Source organism: Pimephales promelas, chromosome 4 (assembly GCF_988280905.1).
Source record: "Pimephales promelas chromosome 4, fPimPro1.hap1.1, whole genome shotgun sequence".
Classification (NCBI taxonomy): Eukaryota; Metazoa; Chordata; class Actinopteri; order Cypriniformes; family Leuciscidae; genus Pimephales; species Pimephales promelas.
This window is the reverse complement of record NC_142772.1, coordinates 34,901,136-34,915,768: the sequence shown is the minus strand read 5'-3', so window position 1 is coordinate 34,915,768 and position 14,633 is coordinate 34,901,136. Positions and strand designations below refer to the sequence as shown.

The following is a 14,633-nucleotide window of genomic DNA, read 5'->3' as shown; positions in this document are numbered from 1 at the left end:
TCTGGATACAGATCGCATTTTAATACCAGGTGTAAACGGGGTCTAAGTGTCATAGGCTGTAGTAGACTGTCAGTAGACTGTTAGGTTAGTGTTAAGTGTTAGGGTTCAGGTTAGGAGAACAAGTTGACTTGTAGTTGCTAAGTTACTTACAGTCAGTTGAATGTCTGTTGGGGGACCAACAAAATAAAGTGCTAGCAGATATTAAGCTGACAGTCTACTAGTACTCTAATGATAGTTAGTTGACATGTATCGGCAAAGTTACTTATAGTTAGTTGAATGTCTAAAGTGGACTATCAAAATAAAAAATCACGTACATAAAAATATTTCATAAAAGTATCGGTATCGGCGATACTTGTCCTGAAAATACTTGGTATCGGATCGAAAAGAAAATAACTGGTATCGCCCATCCCTAGTGGTAGCATGTGTTCCCTGTCGGCCAATGTGTGTTTGCCAACGAGGCTCTCAAGTGTCACGCATTGAGAGTGACAGTCACTCATTTCGGTCTCGCCACACATTGTATTTCTCACAAGGGGGGAAAAAATATTTATAATATATTTACCTGCAACGCCCACTTTTTTTTTTCTTCTGCATGTCTGAGTGACGTTAATAATTAAATACAACATAAACACTAATAATAATATCAATGACACACCCCCATTTCCCCGACCTGAATTGTCATGCAAGAAATATATTAGCAACACATCAGTTTTGCTAGTTAAAAAAACGAAAACTTGCTGCATGTGGAATTTGTTTATGTTTGGTGTTTAGTGTTACTATCTGTAGGATTCTACTATAAAAACCTGACGTTACTATGTAAGTTTTCTCACTGGAGAATGCACATGATATTGCAGTAACTTTATCTTCGGTCTTCTTGGGTTGTGGGCACTGGGCTTTTACTCACAGCATTGTGCTAATGCTACAATTACTGTGGTAAAATCACATTCATTCAGTGGCATTCGCAACTGATTTGTAAAGTAAACATCAAACTAACTGTTACACCGTTACACAATCACTTTGATAAATTAAAAAGATCTTTAAATATAACACGACAACACACGTGGGTTACGACGTTCAATGTCACTCCTTCCTCATTTTAGAGATGTTCAACAACAGAACCTAATGTTGTTACATAAATTCATCAACTAACCATTCAGAAACGTCCTGTTGCATTCTATATGTTGTCACTTCTTCTTGAGTCTATCCATCATTGCCTGAAGATAATGTGTCGATTATGATTTTCTGAACATAAAAAGCAGGTTTCAAACATGCATATCTGCTAGTTACAAACACACAAGCTATTGAAGCTCTGCCCTCAGTGGCGGGAGCAGCAGCTCATTTGCATTTAAAGGGACACACATATATTATGGTTTGAAGAACATTTTCTTTTCTCATTTTACAGAAAGAAATACCCTCCTGTTCAAAGAGTTCTGGCATCGGCCCATGGCCAAGTTCAGCAAGCAGCTGTGAAATGGGCGATGGTTCTAAAGACGGTTACATGATCAAAATCACCTGCAGTCAACATGGGGCATTTGCATTACAACCACACTGGGCCCATCACAAAGCGCTACCCTATAGTCATTTCACTGACGAAAATACAAGGAACTGAATGTCCTGCAGCTTTTTAATGTTTTTATTTTGTTCTTTGCCTATTTCAAAGACACCGGCCTCGGATCCAGACTTTAACCCAAACAAATTCAAATCCCTATTGTAGTTTTTACTTACACTTATCTCATAGCTTGCTGTGATTCACAATCCCCTCAGAGATAGATTGGCTGGGTTTATTACTTACACAATTTAAGCTGCAGCCGGAATGAGCCATATTCCCTCTCGAGACGAAAAACAAAAAGCTTCTGCCTTTTAATATTGTATTACACTTACAGAGTTGGAAAATGTTGATACTCAGGTCACTCCTAACTATGCAATAAGCCTAATTAAATCAATTTTGAACCACATCAAAATCTTGGGGAGGAGAAAAACAATATTTTCCCTCTGTATATACAGTGCCTTGGGAACGTATTTGTACTCCACATTTTGTTTTGTTGCAGCCTTATGCTAAACTGCTTTAAATTAGCATACTTATTCCCCACATTAATCTACATTACAATGACAAAGCAAAAAACAGATTCTTGATAACTTTCCAAATTTATTAAACATAAAAAAATGAAAATATTGCATTGCATTAGTATTCGTATCCTTTTGTGGGACACCTACCCTCGGTTTTTCCAGACTAAAATGCATGTTTGAGCTGTTTTAACTAAAAGCAACTTGCATGGACATAATTATCTTAAAATATGTCAGTGTCATTGTTTTGTATCAAGATTTACACCTGTAATGTTTTTTCCTAAGGCACGTTTATTGTCATAATAAGGCCTAATCCTAGCTTAGTCTAAGCCTTGTTTGTGATATAGCTTAGGAACATTCCAGTTTCGCTTGGATCATTTTTGAGATGTTACTACACTTCGACTGGAATTAACCTGTGGCAAATTCAATTGAATAAAAGGCACATGCCTCTTAATAAAATGTCTAACAGCTGAAAATGCATATCAGACAAGTGGTAATAATTGGTAAACACACCACTTATTTGGGCTTTATAGATTGGCCAGACTCAGTCTGCCCTCATTGAAGACACATACAAAAAACAAACAAAAAAACCCTGCTGTAAGGACTCTTGAGACTGCGATTCAACAAAAAATACATATAACATATAACCCAAACTTGAACCCAATCGAACATCTCTGGACAAACCTGAAAATGGCTGTCCACCAACAGTCCCCATCCAACTTGACTGAGCTTATAAGGACTTGAGGAGAAAAATAGCAGAAAAATCACTAAATGGAAAGGTTGTCCCATCATACCCAAAAGATTTGAGGCTATCAAGGTGCTTCAAACAAGTACTTCGAGTTTCAATTTTATCTTTTTAATACATTTTTAAATCTGTTTTTGACTTGTTATTATGGTGTGGAGTAAAAAAGATGATGTGATGGGGTAAAAAAAAGTAATTTAAAATAGTTTAACATTTTAAGGCAGCAACAAAAATAAAAATGTGACAAAATGAAGGGGTGTGAATACTTTCGCAATATCGTTTTGCCCTTGCTGGCTCACTGCAGTAGCTCTGTTTAAATATTAAGAGTAATTCAGTAAATCAGATTCTCTAAGCTTCTTAACTTAAATGTTTGGATTTTACTACATTTTTACCCCCACTCCCCATCAGCTTTCTCAGATCCCAAATGGAAAAGAACTACCATACTTGAGCATTGACTACTCACCTGTGTATCACTTGATCTCCTTGCTTATCCTCTTTTGATGCGCTCATTCACAGAACCGAGAAGCCACACTTGAGCATCCCTCAAGTCAACAATAGTTAATTACTGTTATTATTATCATAATTACGCCAGTGTGGATGCATTTTGTTCTCTGCTCAGCGTATGAAGTGTTATTTTCGGTGCAGCAGTTCATTTCCTCCCATTGAGACACCAGCTATAATTATTCCACATAACCTTGAAGGGGAAAGTGGCGTGAGCACAGAGGAAATAATGGGAGAGAGGTTGAAGATAGATCGCTCTGCACAGGAATTAATGTAATTGATGTATTATGATGATGCACAGAAAGCAGAATCAATAAAAAAAAAACATGCCAAGTTGCCATCAGTGTCCTTAAATGCAATTTGAGTTCTTTGAAAAATACAATAGTCTTACAACATTGCAACATTCTCTCTTCTGAACAATTTGAAAGTGTGATTATACACTAGAAAACGGCTTCGATTTTCGAGGGTTCAGATGACCAGTTTCCAAGATTTCCAAGTTTCCAAGCCCAGATCCTCAGACTCTCCACTTATCACACCATATAGGCTCAAGAGACGTTGGTGTTTTATTCAACAATAATATTTTATTGAAAATCACATTAATGTTACTACAAAACCAGAGCTACATTAGCTGGAGCACAGCAGTCAAATTTAACAAAATCATCAAAATGTCAAAGGGGTGCGATCGTGAGGTATTTCAGAATGACTACCTACAGCTAAAAGGTGTGTTTAATGCATTTATGTCAGAGAGTCTTAATTATGACATCTTTAGACCAAACCTTTTTTCAATCTTTTTATACACCTAAGCTAAAACATGAGCTATACATTTAAAACAGCAGTATATGACAACTAAACATTAATTTTTAGCCAAGACAAATTCAACTTCAAGTAGTGTTAAAAATGCCAGAACTCCCTTTTTCAACAATTAACTTAAAAAATTACCTACAAATTACCTGCAAATCAATGTGGCTATTCCAGAATAGCCTGAGGTAAGAAAGCTTCTGATGTACTTAAGGCAATACATTAATAAATAAAAAATTCATTGGTACTTATTATTCATTGGTTAGTGAAAAATGTTGGCATTACACAAACCACATGCTCTTTTAAAAGAAAAATAAGATCCATAACATTACAATGTTCCTTCTATTCTCTGAGTTTGTTTCATGACAATAGTGTTTTATAAAAACATGAATATAAAAGACTTTAGAAACTATGCATAGACTAGAGATGAATGCCCAGCTTCATCTGCCAGACACAACAGTCATAATATTCAACAAATTCCAAAACGAACAATTTCCTTGAACTTATTGAAATATACGCCTAAAGGACATAATAAATTATTTTAAACATTGATTGCCAACAACCGTTTTTATGCACCTCATAAACTATTAATTGGCAATATGACCAATAAAACATCAAACCTCAATACCATTAGACACAGAATTAATTAAAATGGTGAAAAATAACAGACTATGTAAACAGCATTTGAGATATGTTCTTAAAATTTTGATAATACAAGCCTGTGGATATCTCCTACCTTGATTCCCTCAATTACCAAATGTTTTATACAAACCTCTCCCTTTTTCATGCATAAAAGCATTTTTACCAACATATAGTGCAACTAACTCACTTTATCTTAACACAGTGCAAGGGCAAACCTTTTATATACAAATAACAGTAAAAAAAAATGCTTAAGATGCAACTTTCTTTTCTTTGTGGTTCTTAAGCTCGATTGTCCACTTCATCCATTCCCACACCTGACAGAAGTCCTTGGCTCTTTAGTTGGGAATGTGTCAAGGACATTTTGGGCTGCTCTTGTTCCAGGTCAAAAGGGATGGGGTCTGGAGTCCATGTGTCAGGCTCTGCTACAGGTACAGGCAGGTACCCTTCGTCACGAGGTAGACACATACACCATCCAGCACCCGAGAGGTCCAGGTCGCTGTACTCAAAACCACGTTTTAGGATTTTAAAGTCCACCATGTCTTCAGACTCACTCATCTCCACCAAAAGATTCCAGAAGACACAGCTCAGGAGAATACCAAGAAGCTGAAAGAAACATGAAAGTGTTTTTTTAGATGGATTACTAATAAATGGTTTACTTTACACCTTATCTGCAGATGAAACCGATAATTGGTGACCAATAGTTTTAGATATAGACCCGATGTTTTTTTTTATAAATTTTAATTTTATTATACATCAAGTTGATCAAAAGTGAAAGACTTTTATAATGCTACGAAAGATTTATATTTCAAGAATTTCAAAATGCTGTTTTTCTTGAGTGATAAATTTATATCTTTCATTTTAGGTGTTTTTTAATTAAAACATGTTATACAATATACAGCTTCCAGTGCACATAAAGACCTTATGTAGCCCCGCCCCTTTTCAGCGATCCGCTCGTTGTCTTTTGACTTCCGGTCTGTATTTTCAAAGCGATCTTGCATAGGTATGAATGAACTGCTCATAAAAAAAAATTCCCGGTCGATATTTGTTAAGACATCTGCTTTACAATGCTTATGATAAATATTACAATGCTCATGATAACTTTTGTTAACTCTACAATAAGTAAATCCACTTCACCAGCTAATTACTCCTCGACAGCGATGCCATAGAAATATACAGAGCGACCGCAAAACCGGAAGTTCAAAGATGACAGCGCCCACCTTTCTCTGCTGCATAAGGTCTATAGAAGCAGATCACCAATGCAGCAAAACCGTAATTAACTAGATAGGTGGTTTGTGTCACATTCCATCATATTTGTGTAAATGGTCCTTCCTGCTGCTCTAATTTGAGGATTAATGCATAATTGGAGGAACGTGGCAGTACAGGCATGTGGCTGAATTTAATGTGATCTATTCCCTTATCTCAACGCTCAGCAAGGGGCAAGATGAGACAGAAAGAGAGTTATTTTAGAAATTAAAAGTTTTCAAGTATTCCATTTGGCATGACTGGGCACCAGCTTCTCCAATAAATAATAATAAATAAAGAGATACATACATTTCAGGATAAGATAAGTAATAAACAGGAAGCACAAGAAGGGAAAGATGTTTCCAAAACCTGTGGCAGTCCAACCGCACAGCAAATTCCAATAGTAGCGCCAATGTTGTCCCCCATCCACAGGTTCACAGCATGTATGCAGCCACGTACATGAATTATTCCATCTAAAGCTTCACGCTGTAATACAGAGGAGAGAAAGGAACAAATTCAGTACAGGCGGTAGGTAATGCTCTGTTTCTATGACAGAAACTAAATTAAAATATCACAGCTAAAGTACATCGTAATGGCATAATGGAGGTGGTGCTCGTAATGGCTCTGATATGATTTGCTTGGTTTTCATCTATGGAAAAAAACAAAGGAATGAAGCAACCATTAGATGGTTGGACTCGAAATGGCTTTCGAAAGTTTTTGTTTTCCTGTCACAGCTTCTCCTTTAAAGATCATTTCATGTGTCAAGGTCCAGCAAATGATTCTCTCCAAATGCATCAGAGTGAGTATTACGTAAAATGACTACGTCATTTAAAATGGGTGGTTGCAGGCCATTACAAGAATGTGGACTTAAAATGACACCCCCAAGAGCTCCACTTACCTGCTTATTTAGAGTTTTGTAGCCACAAAGAGTGTTCACAACTTCTCCGACCTGATAAACAAACACACACACACACACACACACACACACAGGACTATTTAGTAACTTGCATGTTATGTTTTTGAAAACCTTCTCAAGTGAGAAGTGGCATTTGGTCAGCTTGACGCTGTTGGTGCAGAAGAGTATTGGCAGACTTTATATTTTGTGATCTGATGACCTTTGACCCTTAAAATGAATTTCATATTCATTATTGAATTTCAGCACACACTTATAATCATGTTAATGTAACCATTAAAGCAGAGGGTCACTGCAGTGATGGAATCTGTAATAGGACTGATGAACAGGGAGATAATCAGATTACAAATAGCCTGTAAACCTGCCTGCTCCCAAAAGCACGGTCCAATTCCTCTCATACATTTCGTACCATGTGACACTTCACCTCTGTTTCTCAAAACAGGTCGGCAACAGCTACCAGATGCCATATTGTAATATGAAGTGGATTGAAATAGATGAACACCAGTGGGGCTTCATTAATAAGAATACAGGGTGAAGAAAGTGTCAGTTCCACCGATTTACACAGAATTTTAAGTCAGATTTTGGACAATCTGATTATGCTTTCAGCAACCAATTAAAAAAAACTCAGCAAACAATGCTATAGAAATCATCTGCACCTAACTATAGATTATTTACTGAATGTCCTTTATTCACAAAATGTCTTGTGCCATTAGGATTATACTTGATAAGGGAAACATCTGAAGTCAAATATCACAGATTTATGGTCTCACATAAGGTTAACTATATCTGAATTACCTAGGATGAGAATGGAAAATTAAGACAGGGTGTAAAGAATATTCTAAGGATGTCTTAATTATGTTGGTGATGTTTTATTAGCTTGAAAAGGCATGTGCTCGCTCACTGCATAGTAAGCTGTCGTACCGAAAGGAGAACAGTGCATTAGTGCCCAATCAACATTAATTTACTCTGAAAGAGAGAGAGAGAGAGAGAGAGAGAGAGAGAGAGAGAGAGAGAGAGAGAGAGAGAGAGAGAGAGAGAGAGAGAGAGAGAGAGAGAGAGAGGGGTTCTAATAAACAGCAGAAGAGACTCTCTGCAGCATAGGGCAGGCAAATTATATCCTCTCCATCATGATGCACTCTCTCCACTGACTCATGGAGAACAGCATACTAGAAAGCTCTCTAAGAAAAAAAAAAAAGATCAGAAAAAAGCTCAGAAATCAGCACCCTACTCTCACAGACCTGTGGGTCAGACTGATTCCACTGCAAAAAAAGTACATTCTTCTCACAGAGCGAAATCATGAAAAACACCCTATGGCACAAGCTTTTCTCATCAGACTACCGCGTGCAGAGCCGACATATGCATGATTAATGTATCATGACTGAAAGAAGAACATGGAATGACTAACACTTTGACGGATGCAGCAGGTGTAGGGAACGCCGCAGGCCAAAGGACCCGTGCCATTGCAGAAGTGGTACTGGTTTACTTCCCAATCCTTGTACTCATCTCCCCCACAACAAGAAAACTGGAAAGACAAACCAAGAAAGGAAATTTTATTTATAATTTTGAGTGACAGTTTTCTTAACATGACCATGGATATATAAGCCTTTATAGATAAATATTTCAAATATCATATTTAATATACAATATCAATAAAAAATGAACTACTGTTGAAAAGTTGGTTATTTTTTAAAGATTTTTTTTGTTGTTGTTGTGGTTGAAAAAAGTCAGTTATGCTCACCAAGGCTGCATTTGTTTGATCAAAAATACAGTACAAACAGTAATATAGTGAAATTTTAAAACTAAAAATAACGGTTTTCTATTTTCATGGCATAATGGAGAGACAGACTGGTAAATCAAATGTCGTGGATTCTATTCTCAATACCGGCACCTATAAAGCAAGGCTTTCTTCACAACAAAATGACTGCTCCAGGTGTGTGCTTTTGAAGTGTGGTCCAAGGTTTGCAGTGTGTGTGTGTGTTCACTAACTTGGATGGGTTAAATGCATAGTGCAAATTCTGAGTATGGCCTTCACATGTCACTTTCACCTTTTCAATTTCAAAGCTGAATTTTAAGCAACTTCAGTGTCATATGCTGATTTGTATTTCAAGAAACATTGTTATTACTAAAAAGTTAAAAACAGTTGTGTGTAAGTTGCTTTTTTTTTTAATACTGATAACACAAAATGCTATGGTTATTTGATGAATAAATAGAACAGAAAGAAAAGCATTTGTGAAGTAGAAATGTCACATTATTAAACAGTCGTGTCACTTTTGATCAACTGAATGTGTCCTTCCTAATTTTTTTTTGTTTAAATGCCATATTAAAATGTGTATAAAGCTGGATTACAGAACTATTCAAAAGTTTTGACCATGTATGATGCAGGTGACTGTGTAGCGACATCATTTATATGAGATTACAAGAATGAAAGGGATTTAAATTGACACAAACTATGTGTTTCTGACTTGTAGATGTATTGTAGACCATATAGGGTGGGTGTATAATACAATACAGCAATAAAAAATTTAAGTAAACAACCTTCTCTTGCACATAGTCCAATATGTTCTTGAAGTCCAGGTCATCATAGTAGTGCTTGATTCCCTCACGTATACTTTTCTGAAATAATTTGATTGTCTGAAGACAGAGAAGATTTGGACTAATTAACAACAAACCGTATACAGTAACCGCACCGTATAACCGTAACAACATTCTCTCTGCACTCAATGTCTTACCGTCTTTTCAAAGATCAGGGCAATGATGAGGGCAAGAGCCTGGAGAGCCAGCAAAACACACAGGACACACAGGAACTGCATGGAAAGGTTTATTTAAAGGGTTAGGTAATCCAAAATAAAATTCATCTGTTCCATCTTTCAAACACAATTGAAGATATTTTACAAGCAATCATGTCTCTTCAGAAGAGTTGGATTAATCCGCTCGATTCATATGGATTTATTTTACCATCTCTTTATGAATATTAGAGTTTTGGGTGAACAGATTTTCAATGCGGGACAGAAATCTCTTCGATTTCATTAAAAAATGTCTTCATTTGTGTTCCAAAGACAAACAACAGTCTTATGGTTTGGAAAGACATGAGAGTGAGTAATGATGACAGAATTTTCATTTTGGGGTGAACTATCCTTTAAAGTCACAACCAAAAATAACACCAGTAAAACGGTGGAAGCTTGGCACACATAGATGTGTTTAGACAAGCAACACTCACCATGTGCAGCAGAGTCTTGTTGTCCCTGAGAGATCCCACCATCCCAATCAGAGACACAGTAAACATGACAAGACCCAGCAGAATGAGAACCACAGCAGGAGCCAAAAACACCCCCTCCAGGGTGCGATTCTTCTGTCTCTCCACTTCTGCATACACTCCAATACATAGCACGCACAGACCGAGCAACTGAGGGGAAAAGGGGCAGTGGTTGGTTTAGTAAAACATCTGTACAAGTCACATCAGCTTACATAATTCCACAACATTATGTTTACATGATTCGATTAGACATGTAACAAAGATAAGAAATCAATGTTTCAATCCACAACCAAGCCATGCAGATAAGTCATGTGACCAAATACTGTATCATTCGTGTTCCTCATATTTATTTATCTCTAAAATGCAGATGTCATTCTCAGAGCGCTTAGCTAAATGCACAAACAATGTCAATAGAATGACGCAAATCATAAAGAAGATTGATGTAGCAGCCTTAATATCAATTTGTATCCTAACAAAAGACTACATTAATACAAAGCATGCTAGCTGAAACCACTTCATTTTCAATTTTCTTCCCTGACAGTTCTTTCTAGAGGGTTAATTTAATAAGTCTTATTTAGCTGATTAATCATCAGTCAATTTCAGATTCCTGACATCTTCAATTATTTTCTGTTAATTGATAGATAATGGTGTTTTAATGATGTGCAAGTGTAAAGGCTGCAAGCTAAGCTTAAGAGTAAAGAAATGGAAAGAAAGAAATTGAAAGTATCCAGAAAGGCTTTTCTGCTTGTATCATCATGTTCGCTAATAGTAAAGATACTCCAATAATACACTCTGGCTAGTGAGTTAAGAAGACTACTGTGTTCCTTGTTGAATTCAATAAATAAATCTTAATGGTTACTGTTTATTAAGTAAATTATTGCCAATTCTTGAGAAGTAACAAATAACTTACAGACCTGAAAGCTAAAATATCAAATCCAGACATAAAAAAAGTAGATTTTAGGGATGCACAAAACTTATAATTCTTTCCGATAATTGGACAATACTTATTTTCCTGTTATGACCTATAACTGCTAAAAATACTTTATTAAAAAAAAAAAAAAAAAAAATATATATATATATATATATATATATATATATATATATATATATATATATATATATTAGTTTATAGTATAAAACATATATAGTAAAAAAAATTATATATATATATATATATATAAAACATATATAGTAAAAATATTATATATATATATATATATATATATATATATACATACATACAATATATATATATATATATATATACACACATACATACAATAAAAAACGTTCAAATTAAAGTACATGTAGGCATCACAACATTACAATGCACATTATAAAGGATGGATAAATATTTAAGTTCTTTAAACTCTATTTATCTATATTTATCTTTATTTACACTCTTTCAAAAAATACTTAAAAAATAAAAATACCTTAAAAAGGATCCCAGACATTAAACCCTTTAACAGCACTCTCTCGTGTGGGCATTTAATGATGTATCATTTAATAATTTTTTACAGTTAATAGTTTTATTTATTTATATTTTCAAACTCTGTTATGCATGTTTGCCCGATCACATTAAAACTAGATGATTATTTATACCTTAAAATGGGTAGAATACGTTCAATATTCAATGTCGGTCAATAAATGGCAGACATTTTAGCCTAAAAATGCCCAATATACAACTTCTGCATACCTAATAGAAATTAAATTTATACCGCGTGAAACATTTTGCAGGAACGATATAAAAGCGTCTCGCGCCTTTAAATCTGCCAGCGGCGCATGTCTATTTAAAAAAACACAAATTTCTACTGAGAAATTTTAAAGTGAGGCTAACGTTAATTAATATGCATCCAAAATTACCTGGCAGACACGGTCAAAGTTAGTACGACTACCTGTACGTTCAAAACAAACCCACGAGGGTACTCATTCAAGGCAAGTGTGTGTTGTATTGAGGTGAGGGAGAAACGGAGAAACAAAGAAATGCTAACGTTATAGCAGCCTAGAATATCTTTCTGTTTAAACGCAAACTTACCGAGAAAAGCATTGAATAGACATTTAGAGAGAACTTAACGAAATAATAGAAGTGATTGGTTTTTCTCAATTCTTCGTAAGACGGCATGGTGATAGCATTTAATTGAGTTCAGTTAACGTAGCTAACGTTATCCCGATTCCGTGCATTCAGGTGTTAGCCGATGCCGCTAAGGGTCAATGAACCTTTGTTCTTAGAGACACAGAAGACTGTTTTTAAGACCAGTCCGAATACATAATAAGCTCTTCCGTCAAGTATTCAACTTGGCTGTGGATTCCTCTAAATTGTTTTGAAAAACACATCAGCAGCAACTGTAAGGTGCAACTCTTCTCCCAATAATAACTTCCGCCCCGCAAAACAACATCCTAAACAAACCCTTTCTTCTTCTTCTTCTTCTTCTTTTGTTTTATTGGCAACCGCACTTATCAGTGCATTACTGCCATCATCTGGTAGCTTGGATCAGAACCACTTCCTATATTACTTAACATTTGATTTCTATCCTTCCCCACCCCTAAAAAAAAAAAAAAAAAAAAAAAAAAAAAAAAACCCACTGGCGCTGCGTGTTCAAACAAACCCTTTAAAGGGCCAGCACAGATTTAAAGACACACAGATCACATAGCCTAATTTCCATGGAAAACGTATAAACGAGACTCGCTTCAGATATCCTGACACATTCATTGACTTACCACCCGATCTAGATGACAGATAATATCTGTTTTATAAAACATTTAGGTTGTCTGCTGCTACCCCATTGACCATGCCAAAGAAAGTATCTCTTTAAGATGTGTCATAGCTTTAATCCTCAGAAGTAGGCTACTTGTTGTCCAGTATGTACGGTTTTATAAGGTATGTTCTTGCTAAATTGCTCCCAAATGTAAGATTGTTATATCATAATAGTAAAATAAGTTTACCCCTTAGTTCTATAATACTTAAAATATAAATCATTTTTAAATTCTCCCGGTTGTTACCCCTTTATTCCCCAAACTAAAAATATTGTTCCCTTGTACTTAATATTTTAAGTACGTTATTGGTATGCCTACTCTATAATTACCGAAGGTTACACTGTAAAATCCCTTTAATTACGCAGTACTTTCCAGGCTGTATCTCAAGCATTACCTAAAATTGTTAACTGGTCAGGCAGTGTGTTATATACACGCAATTCAGCCGTGGCTGACTGGATTGAGCGTCCAGCAAAGCCTCAGTACCATAGATGCAACGCGCATTTAAAAAAGAGCGGCGCTAGCACAATTCGTTTAAATGCAAAATACATTTTCACCGCTAGATGGCAGCAATTCCAACACAATGTCCCTTTAACGTAAATAGAACGTTTCCTTAAGGTTAGGGAAACGTTCTGGAAACTTTATGGGAATATTCCCTTTAGGTTATATAAAATAGAACCTAAAAATAAGCTACAGGGAACATTCCCAAAACATTTTCCTTAATAAGTTATAAAATTAAACCGAAAAATAACCTACAGGGAACGTTCCTAGAACGTTCTAGTTTGGTTCCCAAAAAATAACCAAATGGTAACCATACGGGAACGTTAGGGGAATGTTCTGTTTGCTGTACTCTCACTGTAAGGAAATACATAGTTTATTTTATTACAAATATAGGCTAATCTAATACATTTGGTATGATTGATTTTAGCCAGCCAGTCACTGACTGACAGGTCATGTGACATGCCAGTGGTGGCTCCTGCCAGCCAGCTGAAGATTGAACTCCAATCCTATTCGGTCTATAAACACCTTTGTGAAAGGTAAACAGCCAGGTGTATGGCACAGATTTGCAAAATAAACATTTTAATAATTTAACGGAACATATTGACAAATATTTACATGTATTCTGCTTCTGCCATTCAACATTCTAGGCACACATTAGCTATTCAGTTGACATAGACAATACAAACAAAATCACTTAATTATTTGTATTCAAAGTCTTGAATTCAGTTACACACATGCCCAGATTATCAAGACCACAGATGAGTCAATATATATATATATATATATATATATATATATATATATATATATATATATGTGTGTGTGTGTGTGTGTGTGTGTTTAAATGAATGGTGTTGGGCAGCATTAAGCAGTTTGTTACCCCTCTCTTTTACTCGTTTCCCCGCTCATGTTAAATTCAACCCATGAGGATGACAGTTGGTGTGTGAAATTATATTTCCGATTTCTTTCTTGTGGACAACCAGTGGTCAGCCAAATCTTGATTTGTTGAGCAGATCTCCTTGCCTGAGGATATTACATGTTGCTAATCAAAAAGAAGGTAGTGAGTGCACGCAGGACTGAAAAAAAGATGAGAGCATTAAAAGGATTGCCAAGCTATAGGCTATTTTCTGCATCCATTGAATCTTTTGAGTGAACCAGTTTCCTTCAGATAATCTTGACTGGTTTAATAACAGAAAATATCTTATACAGTCAACAAAACTAAAACAATA

General features: G+C 35.6%; 2 protein-coding genes across 5 annotated transcripts in view; both read right to left on the bottom strand.

Annotated features, from left to right (window-relative positions):
* The window catches only part of slc4a5a (solute carrier family 4 member 5a), a 42,595-nt gene extending 41,318 nt beyond the window's left edge, over positions 1-1,277 (bottom strand). For 3 of the 4 annotated variants that reach the window (XM_089130350.1, XM_089130353.1, XM_089130352.1), the window contains exon 1: positions 1,058-1,277. The gene's annotated coding sequence lies outside the window, so the exon portion shown is untranslated. The remainder of the gene's footprint in view (positions 1-1,057) is intronic. The other variant, XM_089130351.1, reaches the window with a different exon arrangement.
* A 3,008-nt stretch (positions 1,278-4,285) lies between these two features.
* On the bottom strand, positions 4,286-12,560 carry LOC120470091 (tetraspanin-15). The gene is made up of 8 exons (XM_039659517.2): positions 12,188-12,560; positions 10,117-10,302; positions 9,629-9,703; positions 9,435-9,530; positions 8,305-8,421; positions 6,885-6,935; positions 6,356-6,472; positions 4,286-5,347 (listed from the first exon to the last, which is right to left on the bottom strand). Exons 1-8 carry the CDS (start codon positions 12,272-12,274, stop codon positions 5,024-5,026), a joined length of 1,053 nt encoding a protein of 350 aa, XP_039515451.2. The 5' UTR covers positions 12,275-12,560; the 3' UTR covers positions 4,286-5,023.
* Positions 12,561-14,633: the final 2,073 nt, after the last annotated feature.

What these genes read in the sequence shown, in the direction of transcription:
- LOC120470091 (XM_039659517.2), bottom strand. Translation starts at nt 12,274, where the DNA reads ATGCCGTCTTACGAAGAATTGAGAAAAACCAATCACTTCTATTATTTC. An exon ending in TCTATTCAATGCTTTTCTCG is followed by an intron (nt 10,303 to 12,187) that starts GTAAGTTTGCGT and finishes TTTTCCCCTCAG; the next exon opens with TTGCTCGGTCTGTGCGTGCT. An exon ending in ACAAGACTCTGCTGCACATG is followed by an intron (nt 9,704 to 10,116) that starts GTGAGTGTTGCT and finishes CTTTCCATGCAG; the next exon opens with TTCCTGTGTGTCCTGTGTGT.